The sequence below is a fragment of the Emys orbicularis genome, chromosome 10 (assembly GCF_028017835.1).
Source record: "Emys orbicularis isolate rEmyOrb1 chromosome 10, rEmyOrb1.hap1, whole genome shotgun sequence".
NCBI lineage: Eukaryota > Metazoa > Chordata > Testudines > Emydidae > Emys > Emys orbicularis.
Genome location: NC_088692.1, coordinates 32,359,570 through 32,375,415, shown reverse-complemented (window position 1 = coordinate 32,375,415; position 15,846 = coordinate 32,359,570). Strand labels below are relative to the sequence as shown.

The 15,846-nt window shown below is 42.7% G+C and overlaps 1 protein-coding gene across 1 annotated transcript in view; it reads left to right on the top strand.

The window, feature by feature from the left end:
* Window positions 1-15,846, top strand: part of RHBDF1 (rhomboid 5 homolog 1) — a 96,781-nt gene that overhangs the window by 31,373 nt on the left and 49,562 nt on the right. The window contains exon 2 of the mRNA XM_065412568.1: window positions 12,862-13,003. Within this exon, the coding sequence (XP_065268640.1) occupies window positions 12,884-13,003 (120 nt within the window). The 5' untranslated portion in view covers window positions 12,862-12,883. The remainder of the gene's footprint in view (window positions 1-12,861; window positions 13,004-15,846) is intronic.

The following is a 15,846-nucleotide window of genomic DNA, read 5'->3' as shown; positions in this document are numbered from 1 at the left end:
GTGCACAGTTGTGGTAACTGTGTTCAAGTTGTGTACATGGATTCCTGAAAATGTGACCCTTTCCCAGTATATTGGGTCCAAGATCTGCACAGAACTGTTTGGTGACCTGGCGAGAGGCAGGTGTTCAAAATCCCTGTAATCTAGAGTTTACTCGTCTAGAATGGCTGCTCAGGAGAGAAGTTGCCCACTAGCACTTTACATTGTGTTTAGCATCTTGGACTGGCTGGGCAAAGTGACATTCTTGGGAGGTGGGGCTTACAGTTCTCCAACAAATGGTGGAAGTAGGGCAGCTTTGGAGGGGTACCTGCTTTCCCAGTACAGCCAGGAGCGATCCCTCTGAGACACACCCCTCCCTTACTGGGCTTCAGAGCCTGAGTGGGAATGTCTATGCTGCTATTTTTAGCACAATAGCATGAGGCCCATGAGCATGAGTCTGTAGACCCGGGCTCTTAGATTCACTGCCATGTTTTTTTGTTGTTGTTGTTTTTTTTTGCGGTGTAGACACACCCTTGGTAGCAGGAACTCTCTCATTTTACAGGGCACTCTCTCATAGTTGCCAACTCTCCTGATTTTATCGCCAGTCTGGTGAGATTTGGTGCTTCACTGAAAGTCCCAGCTGCTGGAGTCCAGCTATTACCTGACAATCTTAGCTTTTGTTTAAAACCCCCCCAAAACTTTATAGCCCTCCTGTGTACAGAAAAAAGCTTGGAAACATGGACCCTAAATGTTCCCATGCCAGAAGGGAAGTACAAAGAGCTCAGTGTTTTTTTGTTTGTTTGTTTTTTTTAAATATCTTGATTTTTTGGGGGGCCTGACTCATGATTTTTGAATGCTTGGGACTGGTGATGCTTCCCTCTGCATGGGCCCTTCTTTATTAAAGGCAAACATGCGAAGTTCCCTCTGTGACCTTCATCACTGGGAGAGAAGTGAAGGCGGCTGCTCACATCAGCCTTTCACTTAGACTCCTAGCTCTCTGAGGTCGCTGCAGTCTGCTGACCAGGCTGCGCCACTGTCTCTTCTCTGGAGAGTGCACCCCAGCATGCACTGAAATGCTCTCCTCTCCAAAGTGACTGGAAAAACCAGCTGTATTCTCCAGTCCCTGGGTGGGCCAGCTATGGCTGACAATGAGAAGGATAGGGTGTTCCCACGTGCAGTGCAGGGCGCACACACTGAAACATTGTTGGGCTCACAATGCCTGACAGAGATGTTTCTGGCAAGTATGAAAAAAGGAACCATTTGCCCCAACCCAGGAAATATTTACATCTTTCTGCAGGTTAATTTCTCATGAGAAAGAGTTTCATTCTCCAAGCTGGAAACTCTGGGGCCCCGGCACTAGTAACAATGCCATGCACCAGCAGCTCAGCCCTGCATTGAGCTTGCAACCACTGAGGTCAAGTGAATCCTGGGGACGGGAATGTGGGCTGATCCCAGACCCTGGGATCCCACTAGTCAGGAAAATTTCTTCTGAATGGTTAGTTTGTAAAAGTTATAGAGAACTACTTCAAATAGAGGCTCATAAAGGGGAATGCTAGGCAACTTTTAATTATAAGCATCAGTCCACACTCCACCTATAATTTTTTGGCCCGATGGCCACATCTGGTATGGAAATTGTATGGTGGGCCATGAATGCTCATGGAATTGGAGTTGGGGTGCAGAAGGGGGTGAAGGCTCTGGCTGGGGGTGCGGGCTCTGGGGTAGGGCCAGAAATGAGGAGTTCAGGGTGCGTGAGGGGGCTTCGGGCTGGGGCAAGGGGCTGGGGTACGTGAGAGGGATCAGGGCTGGGACAGAAGGTTGGGGCACGGGAGGGGGTAAGGGGTGCAGGCTCTGGGCAGCGCTTACCTCAAGCAGCTCTTGGAAGCAGCGGCATGCCACCCCTGCGGCTCCTATGTGGATGTGCGGCCAGGTGGTTCCGCACACTGCCCTGTCCGCAGGCACTGCCCCTGCAGTTCCCATTAGCCGCAGTTCCCAGCCAATGGGAGCTGCGGGCGTGGCGCTTGGGGTGGGGCCAGCGCGCGGAACCCCCTGGCTACCCCTAAACGTAGGAGATGGAGGGGGGACATGCTGCTGCTTCTGGGAGCCTCGGCACGCGTGCGCGGAGTGGTCTCCAACCCTAGTCCCTAGTTGGAGTGCGGAAGCAGGGCAAGCCCCAGACCCCGCTCCCCAGCAGGAGCTCAAGGGCCGGATTAAACAGGCTGGAGGGCCGGATGTGGTCCCTGGGCCGTAGTTTGCCCACCTCTGACCTATAGTTACCCATTGGTATTTGGAAATGATGACATCTCTTCAGTGCAAAGAGAGAACAAAATACTAGAAAAAGCCAATTAATTAATGTTTCTCTCACAGTATATGCAAAAGCAAAACACTCGTTTCAGCAAACTAAGCATAAATGTGCACAATTATTACATACATTTTTGTAAATTTTGACCAGTGGCTTGCTATTTTTCTGAGAATGAGGAAGATTGTAAATGTTAATGTGTGAATGTCCATTTCATGTATTATTCAACAGCATTACAAAATGTTTCACCATCTGTAACACTGGACTATATATTCAATAAGGCATTTGTGCAAAGGTGGCTAAGCAGATGAGACAAGTTATGAAGTCATAATAATGTACAAGTCTTATGTTATTTAATGTTTATATAACAGTAGCGCACACTTGCCCCAGTCAGGATTGTGGGTGCGACACAAACACGTGAATATGCAGTGCCTTCCCCAAAGAGCTTCTACTGCAGAGGTCCCCAAACTGTGCCCCCTTTGGGAGGGCTTGGAGGAACGTTTTGGGGGGTGGTGCAGCTGGGGCCTGGGCTAGCCCCCATGGGGGGTAGGGAGGGAGCCCCACCCAGTTCTGCTCCTGGCCCGGGCTGCTGGCCTGGGGCTCCAGTTGCTCGCCCCGCGCCTGGGGCTCCACTCCCTGGGGCTCTGGCCCCAGCCTCGGCCGCTTTACTCCTGGTGGGGGTGCGACCCTGAAAAGTTTGGGGATCACTGCTCTTCTGCAAGAAGAGAAGTGAAGAAGTAGTAGTAGTTTATTAATAACAATTTAGTTTTGGGCCATTGCACAGAAAACAAAGTACTACAACAAAACTGAAACTAAATCCAAAATGATAAAATGTTAAAATATTTATAAATACAGATTAAAAAGGATATACAGCATTAATCTGTACACAATCACCAGGCCCCTTGCCTTTTCCTTATTTTTAGTGGCTGACTATGCAGATAGGGTAACCGCTCGATACATTGTCAGTTCCTAAAAAATATTCTGTTTTCTGAGAGATCATAGATAAAGGCATCTGGGACAAAAACACGGAAAGCCAGTTTGACCTTAAATGGCAACACAAATTACAATGTAATAAATAATGAAGTAAATATTCCACCTGCCCTAAACTGCATGGACAGAGGCGTTTACATTTCTCAGTGCCAGCATCTTGACCTTTTAAGTAAGTTGTCTGCATGGGTTGGAAATGAAGAGCTGTAAAGGCCCTCCTGAGTGTGTTATTACAAGGACTGGGTAAATATCTGGCATACACAAGTCTTTTTTTAACAAGGGGAGCCAACATGACATATTTGAAATAGAAACAACTGCCATATCTAGTTGATTATTCATATCCTATATTCTCAACTTGAATAGGGATTTCACATTTTTAAACTTAAATCTAATCATTTCCGATTCTCAGAAACGTAGAGAATGCAAAGAATTCTGAACGTGTTCTAACTAAGGAAACTTACTTGAGAAAGTCCTGCTGAGCTGTTCCTCTAAGCATAGCCTGGGCAAAGGCTGTGGCTGCATAGTATGAATATGAAGCCAAAAATTAATATTACAACATTGACTTTGGACAGAATATCCATTCCTGCCTCAGCTCTAAGCAGAGAAGCTGGGGTATTATTTGGGAGACCAAGGATCTTTCTAAGAAATTTGTTTTGACTCGCCTCCAGACCTGCGGGATCATTCCACCCCCATATTTCTGCACTGTACAAAATTTGAGCTCACAACTTATCCTCAAACTCTCTTATGGGCTGGTGCAATTAAGTTGCCTCTATGAGTCCAGATAAAACATAACACAGCTTGCACTGAATTTGAGGCCTTCTCTTTTATTACTTGAATATGCTTATCCCACAAACCATTTTGTGAGAATCACATACCCAGGGAGGGGAAAGAGCTAACTTGTTCAATATTTTGCCCATTGATCCTCCATTTATGCGACCTCTGTCTTCAACTAACGACATTTACTTTAGTTAGGAATAATTTATTGAGAGGTCCTCCTATTGATAGTATAAACCCAATGCATTTAATAAAATGTTTCAATACCAAAAGTATTTGTAACAATAAAACCATATCGTCTGCATGTAATGACAGACACTGGGTGATTCATGATTTTAGTGGGAAAATACTGAGTCCCCTTTAATGGTACAACAACATAGAAAAGTGGTGAAAAGACAGTCCTGTCAACCCCCCCTTTGTAATTGGGATGGAATCACTTAATTCCCCATCCAGCCTATCAAGAAGAGAAATGACAATGAGTGGGGAACAATCACACAGATAGTTTTTCTAGACAGAAATATATTTGCAATGAATTTTACTTTATCTGTTTAGAGTACGTGCTGACTTTCCCCTCCTGCACCTGTGCAGTTCTACAGTCATGCCCTCAAATCTTAGTGATTTCGGTGAGAGCAAGGGTACTGAGCACCACAGGATTGTACCTTTCATAATGTGCAAGGTTTGGCTTTAAATCAGCCAGTTTGATAGATTCATAGAGTGAATCTGCTATGCTTCTCTCTCTGGCACTGGAGGATCATATATCAGGGATAGATAAGGGTGTCATTAATGCCAGGTGTCTGGGATTCTAGTGTTGGTAATCTTCTCCCCATTTAGATACTCAGAAACTAGCTAATTCACTTCTTAATCTTCAGTAGGCTAAGAAGATAGAGTTCCCTTGATCTCTCACTGTAATATAGGTTTGTCAGACCTCAAATCATCCTTGTATCTTTTTTCTGAGCCATTTCTGATTTGTTTCAACATCCTTTTCAAAGTGCTGGCACTAGAACTTGACACAGTTTCCAGAAGTGGTATTACCAATGCCGTTTATGGAGGTAATGCTGCCTTCTTATTCTTACTTTATATTCCCCTCTTTATACATCCAAAGATTGTTAGCCCTTTTTGCCACAGCATCACACTGGGATCTCATGTTCAGTTGGTTTTCCTATGACCCCTAAATCCTTTTCAAAGTCATTGCTTTCCAGGATCTAGTCCCCCCATCCTCTAAGCACAGCCTGTATTTTTTGTTCTCAGATGTATGAGTTTGCATTTGTCTATATTAAAATGTATGTTGGATAATTGCAGTGGGTTTACTGATTGATCCAGTTTATTCTATCTGTGCTTTGTCCTTATCATTGTTACCACTCCACCACTTTTTGTCCCATCTGCAAATTGTACAGCAAGGGCATATAAAGGCATTTCTTCCAGATCATTGAAAACGATATTGAATAATTTGGTCCGATCCCCCACTTGATGATCATTCCCCATTAACAATCTATCCAGTAGCCAGGTTTTAATGACACTATTTAATATGCGTCATTGACTTGGTATAGTGCCTAGATACTGTGGTACACAGTAAGTCAGATGCTTTACAGAAGTCCAAGTATGTCAACACAATTACCTTAGTCAACCAAACTTATAATTTTTTGATGAGATTACATCGGGTTAGTTGGACAAGCTCTATCATCCATAAAATGAAGATGATTGGCTTTAATTATGCTATTATTCTTCAGTTCTTTACTGATTATGTCCTGTATCAGCCATTTCATGATTTTGCCCACAATCAGTGTCAGGCTAACCAGCCTATAGCTACCCAGGTCATCCCATTTACCCCTATTAAATATTGGCATGTTCGCTCTTGCAGTTTTCTGTAACTTCCCCAGTGTTTCAACATTTATTAAAAGTCAACACGAATGGCTCAGAGAGCTCTGTGGCCAATTCTTTTAAAAGTCTTGAGTGCAAGTTGCTGATGCTCTTGCTGATTTAAAATTATTGAAATGTACTAGATGCTGTTTGACATCGTCCCTACTTACTGTTGGAACAGAAGATATTCCATTATCACTGTAACATATTAATACATCACCTAGCTTCTTTCCAAATCCGTAAATATTTCTGTAACATTTTATTACTTACCGTGGGGATTGGTTGCCTGAGGACATTGCTAATGTAGCCTGAGCCTTTCACTTGCAGGTCACCAGCCCAGCTCAGTACAGTTTAAAAGTGGTTGCCTTTGAGTGTTTGGAAGGCATTTGGGGGCTCTTATTTCCCCATTAGTGAGCATTCGCCCTGAATGACAAACTCAGGCCTTAACAAACTTGCCGTGTTCGTTAAGCAAGAGCAAAGCCCTGTGTGAGTACTTCTAAATCAGTTTAGAAATAGTTTATAGTAATTTATTTACCTTCAGCTTGTCATCAACTTCACTTAATCAGTTATAGCCATTTCTAATCCAGTTTAAGACTGTTCACACAAGGTTGTGCAAACTGGGCAAGTTTGTGTGTGGCCAACCCCTCAGTCAAACAGGATTGTTCTGAACAATACCTTCCCGAGTCCCTGCTTCGCAGGTTGTTCTGCCCGACAGCTTGTTATGTAAATGTCTGCACCTCAGGTCTGCACAGCAGCCTGCAGGAGGATTTGTTCTGCTGCCCTACTGGGGCCATTGTATGTACTTGTCTGAGTTTCTCTCCATTGAGCGTCAGGTGACCCCTCTTTAATTCTAAAGCCAAGAGCTGCTCCAACACCAACCTGCCTATACTCACACACACTCTGCTCCCTCTGGCATTGGGTGGGAACAAATGTGCTTGTGAGTGTGCGCGCTCGCGCGCACACACCCCCCCTCTCTGTCTGGCATTTGGGAACCCGGAGCTGTCTCTTCCATGAGTCAATATAAAGTAAATGTGACCATTTGGTCACAGAGCTAGCCTCAGCAGTTACCCAGTGTCTTTACTTGCAGCAATTCAGGAGAAAACAAATTTCAGATGTCTCCAAAGTAGTAATGTAGCTGCCATGCTTGCAGCAGATAGTGACTCATGTACAGTTAGTGTTGGGAGAAAAATATGTGAAGGTGCCAGCAAAACCATGCTATACCTCCCAATAGAGTAGCCTTTTGGGTGTGGACCGGACTTTGCCCATATGACTAAGCACAGCCCAGACTGTAGGATAGTTGTGTAAACTCTTACACGATATGGGATGATTCATGCATCTGCATTCCCAGCTTGACCTGAGGACTTGTTTGGGCCATGTGCTGGTTTTGATCAGTTCCTAGTATCTTACGCACTTATGCTGTTAAGTCAAACCCCACTGGCCCTGTAGGCTTTGCTGGAGCCAACGACAGGCTCCATACACAACAGACAAGAAGGTTTCCAGATGACATTTGGTTGGAATTCTTTCCAAGCATTTAGTGAAAATGCAGCTGAGAGCAGAGAGTTGCTTGAGGGGCTATCAATTTAGCTTCTGAGGCATGTGATGTAAGCTCTTCCATAAACACTTGTGTTGTATTTGGTACATGTGAGGCTAGTTGTGTTAAGACCTTTTAGGTGGCCACCAGGCTGACACCTCCACACATTGCAGTGGCTGTATGATAAGAATGTTTCAGGGAACTTTGGCCTCTTATCAGGCTCATTTGACAAATACTATTCACTTCTGAACTGCACTGAGAGTATGTTTTCAGATTCCATAGCTTGAGAAACCTGCCTTGTTCCCAGTCTTAGTCAACGATGGGGAATTTGTCAGCATATTGCATGTTAGGATAAAATGCAGAGGGCTGTCTGTTTTCCCATCTCTTATTCTGACTAATGCTCTGATGCCCTTGTTTAGCTCTGTTGTACCCTGGGGATCAGTATTAATCTCCAGCCTCCCTGCTGGTTTGTCCTGGCTTGGAGTTAGTACAGCACTGATACCAAGGACAGCAGTAAGGGTGTGCGTGAGAACTAACACCCACATTCCTTTATGGTGCCCTTGGGTATGTGAAGCAGTGCAAGTGGCTGCCATCATTCTGGAGGTTATTGTACATACTAGTTGACTGATACGATTGCTGGTGCAAGATGGTCTCTATTCCTGGAGCTAGAGGAATCTGTAGCTTTTTAATGCCTAACAGACCACATCAGCATGTAGCAGCAGGAGAACACTGAGTGGAAGTAAGGACGTGGCATCATTTCTTTATATGGCATTAGTGAGGCCATTACTAACCACCGTGTCTATTTCTGCTGTCTGCAATTGAAAAGTATGTTGACCGATTGGAAAGGGTTCAGAAAAGACCTACCAGAATGGCTGGAGGTCTGGAAAACCTGCCTCCGTGAGAGACTAAAGAAGCTCAATGTACTTAGAGTAGCAACCGTGTTAGTCTGTAGCCGCAAAAAGAACAGGAGTACTTGTGGCACCTTAGAGACTAACAACTTGTCAACTGCTGGAAATGGGCCATTTTCATTACCACTACAAACAGTATTTTTTCTCTCCTGCTGATAATAGCTCACCTTAACTGATCACTCTCGTTATAGTGTGTATGGTAACACCCATTGTTTCATGTTTTCTGTGTGTATATATATATATCTTCCTACTGTATTTTCCACTGCATGCATCCGATGAAGTGGGCTGTAGCCCACGAAAGCTTATGCTCAAATAAATTTGTTAGTCTCCAAGGTGCCACAAGTACTCCTGTTCTTTTTTCAATGTACTTAGTTTATCCAAGAGAAGGTTAAGAGGTGATGTGGTCATGGTCTACATGGGGAAGACATTTCTGATAGTAGAGAGCTCTTTAATCTTGGAGATAAAGGCAAAACAAGACACAAAGGTTGGAAGCTGAAGCTAAAAAAATTCAAACTGGAGATAAAGTATTTTTTACAGTGAGGGTATTTAATCACTGGAACAACTTACCTAGGGACATGGTGGATTCTCCATCACCTTGAAGTCTTTAAATCAAGGCTGGATATCGGTCTAAAAGTCAGAAGTTGTGATGCAGAGTTTACTGGATGAGGTTCTTTGTCCTTAAGTGATGCTTAAGTGATTTCCCTCCCATATGTTGCTGTCCCTGCTGCTGTCTTTTGCCACCTGCCAGATTGTCATGAGAAGGCTGGAGTTGGACAAATGGCTCATATAAACTCTGCCAATGTAACCCTTCTGCTAGGCAGCAACGGGAGTAACAAGAGCCAGGTTCAATAGGACATCAAGGGTCCCTTTTAAAATAAATAAAATGGTCAGCTCAAGTCCCACCTGACACCTTGTTCACCCCCAGATTTTAGAAATTTATAATCTAACCATCGGGACCCTCTTAAAGGTGTTTTTTCACCACTTGTGAGCACAGGGGAGTCCTGGAAATAGGAAACACGAGTTTTTTTTATTCGGTAAACAAGATAGACGTTTCTTAACACAAAATAAAATTAGCCAAACCCCAAAGTGTGTACAAAGGGCATGGCCAACTCCATGGGCTCAGTTATAAATTCCCTGGCTTTTTGGGGGCCTGAGACTTTACTGAAACACAATCCTCTCAACCAGGCCAAACTGGATCTAGTCTGCTCATCCATGTCCAGTTCCATAACATCAGCTCCACAAGGGTCCAGAAGCCTGGGCTGGAAGCCAGCACAAAGCAAGACACCCAGTGTCTGTCTTTCTCCTGTTCATCTTGGGCTCACTACCAAATCCAAGCCGCTATCCATCAGCTCATGGTGACCCATTTCTCCCTTCACACTTCATATAACTGTAACCATTTGTACAGTTCTATGGCACCGTTTCTCAGAACAGCCCACAAGCAAACTACAGAAATGCAGTATAATACCCAGTACTTGGCAGTGGTGGTTCAATTTTAATCCCTTGATAAGGTGTCATTTTCCAATGAATTTACTGCACTATATTTTGTAAAATTAATGAACTCTTAGTAATCTGACAGGAGACCTCTCTCCAGATTTGTGTCTGGGTCTTAGATTCTTGCAAAAGGGACACATTGTGGTTTGAAGGTATTCGTTCAACATATAGTCCCCTCCACATCCACTGTGTGGAGGGGATGGGCCAGGGCTCCATGTTGTAGGTAGGGCCCATGGAGATATTAGTAGAGAACCCTACTTAGACAAATTAGATGTCTTCAAGTCAGCAGGGCCTAATGAATTACACGTTAGAATACATAAGGAACTGGCTGAAGAGATCTCTGAACCATCAGCGATTATCTTTGAGAACTCATGGAGGACTGAAGAGATACCAGAGGACTGGAAAAGGGCAAATATAGTACCTATCTATAAAAAGGGGAATAAGGACAATCCAGGACATTATAGACCAGTCGTCTTCACTTCAATACCCAGAAAGATAATGGAACAAATGATCAAACATTCTATTTGTAAGCACCCAGAAGAAAATAAATGCCAGCATGAATTTGTCAAGAATAAATTATGTCAAACCAAACGAATATCTTTCTTTGACAAGGTAACAAGCCTCATGGACGGGGGGAAGCAGTAGATATCATATATTTTGACTTCAGTAAGGCTTTTAATGTGGTCTCATATTATCTTCTCATAAACAAACTAGAGAAATATAGCCTTCATGAACCTACTATGAGGTGGGTGCAGAACTGGCTGGAAAACCATATTCAGAGAGTAATTACCAATGGCTCACAGTTGAGCTGGAAGGGGCCTGCAAGGATCTGTCCTGTGTCCAGTACTATTCGATATCTTCATAAATGATTTGGATAATGGCATAGAGAGTACACTTATAGAGTTTGTGGATGATACCAAGCTGGGTGGGGTACCAAGTGCTCTGGAGGATAGGATTAGATTTCAACATGAGGAATAATCAATTGCATAAATACAAAATGGGAAATGATTCCTGAGGAAGGAGTACTTTAGAAAGAGATCTGGGGATTATAGTGGATCACAAACTAAATATGAGTCAACAATGTAATTCTGTTGCCCCCCCCCCCCCCCCCCCAAAAGTGAACATCATTATGGGACGTATCAGGAGTGTTATAAACAAGAAGTAATTTCTTCCACTGTACTCAGCATTGATAAGGCTTCAACTGGAGTATAGTATCCAATCCTGGGCTCTACGCTTCAGGAAAGATGTGGACAAATTGGAGAAAGTCCAGAGCAGAGCAATAAAAATGATTAAAGGTTTAGAAAACATGACCAACAAGGAAAGATTGTAAAAATTGGATTTGTTTAGCCTGGAGAAGAGAAGACCGAGGGGGGACATAAGTCTTCAAGTATGTAAAAGGTTGTTATAAAGAGGAGGGTGATAAATTGTTCTCTTTAACCCCTGAGGACAAAACAAGAAGCAATGGGCTTAAATTGCAGCAAGGGAGATTTAGGATAGACATTAGGAAAAACTTCCCGACTGTAAGGGTGGTGAAACACTGGAATAGATTATCTAGGAAGGTTGTGGAATCTCCATCTTTCATTGGAGGTTTTTAAAGAACAGGTTAGACAAACACCTGTCGGAGATGGTCTAGGTATGCAGGGTCTAGAAATGCAGGAACTGGACTAGATGATCTATCGAGATCCCTTCCAGTCCTACATTTCTATGATTCTAACCCAGGTAAGTGCAAGGAGAATTGGGCCTGTTGTCACATTCATATTTTTCTCCCTCCTCCTTGTAACAACCTTTTATGTACTTGAAAACTGTTATGTCCCCCCTCAGTCTTCTCTTCTCCAGACCAAACAAACCCAGTTTTTTCAATCTTCCCTCATAGGTCATGTTTTTTAGACCTTTAATCATTTTTGTTGCTCTTCTCTGGACTTTCTTCAATTTGTCCACATCTTTCCTGAAATGTGGTGCCCAGAACTGGCCACAGTACACAATACAATAATTGCTAGCTTGTATTTATAGAAACATTGCGTTTCTGCATTCTCCCCAGCCTACCGCACTGAGGATGCTGAGACAGAAAACAAATTTGTATAAAGGGCTTGGTATATTTGTAAATTTGTATATAGAAATAATTGATGAGGATGATGATTTGTTTCTGTTTCTATTGCACACACAGTGTGCCAGGCACTTTCCAAACACAATCCCTGCCAGGAAAAACTCAACCCAAAAAGGCAAAAGACAGGGGAAAAGGCCATAACATCTAGTAATTTGTCACTTTGTTGTTAAAACATTTAATTAACCACAGTGATTTTTATTTAATGCTATTTGTATACTATTCCCATATGACTATCACTCTGTCCTGGATTTAACCTGGATTTGATGAGCTTCTATAGTTTGCACACTGGGCTCATCTTTCCTGGGGTCAGTATGTGGTTGGTTTTTATATAAATAGTTAAATAAAATATAATTTTAAGACAATAATAGTTAATTAGTGTTTGCCAAAGTCAGAAATACAGTTCTTGGCTCAGGCTTGGCTAGGGAATGGACATGAATCACAAGGAGTTTTCAGAGTGAGGTTGATGGCTTCGATTTGTTGGGAGGGCCCATTGGTTGGATTGGACCCAGGTCCAAATAAGTGGTATTCCACCCCCAGTCCTTGAGGAAACAATGGCTATTAAGCAAATCTCAGACAGTGTTAATGGAAAGTGAATTTTAAAACCATAACTTAGCGTTCACTCTGGAAACCTAATTCTAGGTGTTCCCTGCCTCCGATTGGAGAACAGAAACATGCCATGTGATCTGTGTGTCTAATCAGAGCTGGCCAGCACCGCTGGGAAGGTGACTCTTGAATACCCATAGCAAACTGCTCACAAAATTGCAGCAGCAGATTAGTCACAGAAAGTACTCAGCAAATCAGCTAACTAGGGACAGAATTTGAGTCAATCGCTAGCTGTTCACAGCCACTTAGCATGCATGATAAAAGGCGAGATCTGCCTGACCAATGAACGGCATGGACTCCTTCCAAACTCAATGATCTCTTCTCTTTCCCTCAGGCCTGAGGACTGAGACAGGAAGATGTCTGAAGTGCGGCGTGACAGCACGAGCAGTTTACAGCGGAAGAAACCACCATGGCTCAAACTCGACATACCAGTGCCAGTCTCTGTGGCAATGCCTGAGGAACCCACCTTTGTGCAGGTACTGGTATGAGTAATGTACAAAGATCGGGGAGGGGCATAAGGAATGAATATGTGAGTTCAATGTAGTCTGTACACACAATGGGAAGGGATTTGGATGCTTAGAGCTTTGGACTCTACTGTGATGGGAGCCTGTTCGCATTATATGGTCTAGGGACAGTGGCCTCCTAGATACAAAACAGGTAGGGCATATTAAATGGTTATTAAGTTACGGGGTAAGGATGGAAACAAGAGCTTCATTTAAGTCGGGTGATCTGAATTGTACCTTCCAACAGACAAAGGGAGGCAGAAGGTGGGTTGTCCTGAAAAAAAAGATGAAGAGTAAGTGGAGTGTTAACATGTCAGAATGCTAGGAGCATGGGAAATCAGCAAGAACCCAATGGATCCTAAGAGCCACACAATGGACTACAGTGCCAGGGAGAATGAAGAAATGGGAATGGGGTGGTTACATATATATCAAGGGCAGAGAGGAACTGGGAAGAAAGTAGCTCCATTAATAAGTGAGGATGGGATGAAATTAACAATTCATAAATAGCTGATAGTGAATTCTTCTTTTTAATCTTGTCTTCAACAACAACAAAAATAGTGAGAAGATGTTTAGTACAGGAAGTAAGGTAGGAATAGCCTGTACAATAACTATTGATAAAGGGTAGTTAAGAATTAAATACATAAGTTCTATATGGTGATGCTGGCATCTATTATTCCCTCCATTCCCCACGGAGCCTGGTTCACAGCTCTTGATATGAAGGACGTCCATGTCCACGTCGACATTCACCCAACCCACTGGAAATTTCTCCCTTTCCGGGTAGAACTACACCACTGCCAGAATGGTATTTAGTCATTATTTAATTGCATCACATTGTTGGCTCATATTCAAATTGTGATCCACTATCACCCGAGACCCTTTTCAGCAGAACTACCACCTAACTAGTTATTCCCCATTTTCTGTTTGTGCATTTGATTGTTTTCTTCCTGAGTGCAAAATACTTTGCTTATCTTTATTGAATTTCATCTTGTTGAATTCAGACCAATTCTCCAATTTGTCAAGGTCATTTTGAATTCTAATTCTGTTTTTCAAAGTGCTTGCAACCCCTCCCAATTTGGCGTCATCTGCAGATTTCATAAGCATACTCTCCACTCTCTTATACTGGTCATTAATGAAAACGTTGAATAGTACCAGACCCAGGACTGACTTTTCCGGCACCCCACTAGATATGACTTTTTGGTTTGACAGTGAACCATTGATAACTACTCTTTGTGTACAGTCTTTCAACCAGTTGTGCCCCCACTTTATAGTAATTTAATCTAGAATGTATTTCCTAGTTTGCTCGAGAGAAAGTCATGTGGGACTAATCTCCATGCTTGAATAATAAGAGTATAGAAGTAGGGAATGTTCTATCGACCACCTGACCAGAATGGTGACAGTGGTTGTGAAATGCTCAGGGAGATCAGAGAGGCTATAAAAACAGAAAACCCAATAATAATGAGGGATTTCAACTAGTCCCATATTGACTGGGTACATGTCACCTCATGCAGAGATAAAATTTCTAGACACCTTTAATGATTGCTTCTTGGAGCAGCTAGTCCAGGAATGCACAAGGGGAGAGGCAATTTTTGATTTAGTCCTAAGTCACAGAGTCCTAAAGTGCACAGGATCTGGTCCAAGAGTTGAAAATAGCTGAACTGCTCGGTAATAGTGAATATAATGTAACTAAATTTAACGTGCTTGTAGGGGGTAGTACCAATGAAACCCTCCACAGTCGCATTTAACTTCAAAAAGGGCAACTACACAAAAATTAAGAGGCTAGTTTTAGAAAAAATTAAAAGGAACAGTCACGAGTGAAATGCTTGCAAGCTGCATGGAAAATATTTAAAAATACCATAATAGAGGCTCAAACTAAATATATACACCAAATAAAAACAACAACAACAAAACAGTAAGAGGACCAAAAAATGCCCCCCCATGGCTAAACAACAGAGTTAAAGAGGTGGTTAGAGGTAAAAAGGCATCCTTTAAAAATTGGAAGTCAAATCCTAATGAGGAAATTAGAAAGGAGCATAAAGTCTGGCAAGTCAAATGTAAAAATATAATTAGGCAGGCTGAAAAAGAATTTGAAGAGCAACTAGCAAAAGACACAAAAACTAACAGCAATTTTTTTTAAAGTACATCAGAAGCAGGAAGCCTGCTAAACAGTCAGGGGGCCACTGGACGATCGAGGTGCTAAAGGGGCAGTCAAGGAAGACAAGGCCATTGCAGAGAAGCTACATGAATTCTTTGCATCTGTCTTCACTGGAGAGGCTGTGAGGGAGATTCCTTATGTGACAAATCTGAGAAACTGTCCCAGATTGAGGTGTCAGTAGAGGAGGTTTTGGAATAAATTAATAAATTAAACAGTAATAAGTCGCTAGGACCAGATAGTATTCACCCAAGAGTTCTGAAGGAAACTCAGATACGAAATTGCAGAACTACTATGTAGTATGTAACCTATTGCTTAAATAAGCCTTTATACTAGATGCCTAGAGGATATCTAATGCAAAGCTGATTTTTAAAAAAGGGTCTAGAGGTGATCCTGGCAATTACAGGCTGGTAAGTCTAACTTCAGTACCAGGCAAATTCGTGAAACTATAGGAAATAACAGAATTATCAGACACATAGAGGAACACGATAGTTGAGGAAGAGTCAACATGGCTTTTGTAAAGGAAAATCATGCCTCATCAATCTATTAAAATTCTTTGAGGGGGTCAACAAACATGTGGACAAGGATGAACCAGTTGATATAGTGTACTTGGAATTTCAGAAAGCCTTTGACAAAGTCCCACACCAAGGGCTTTTAAGCAAAGTAA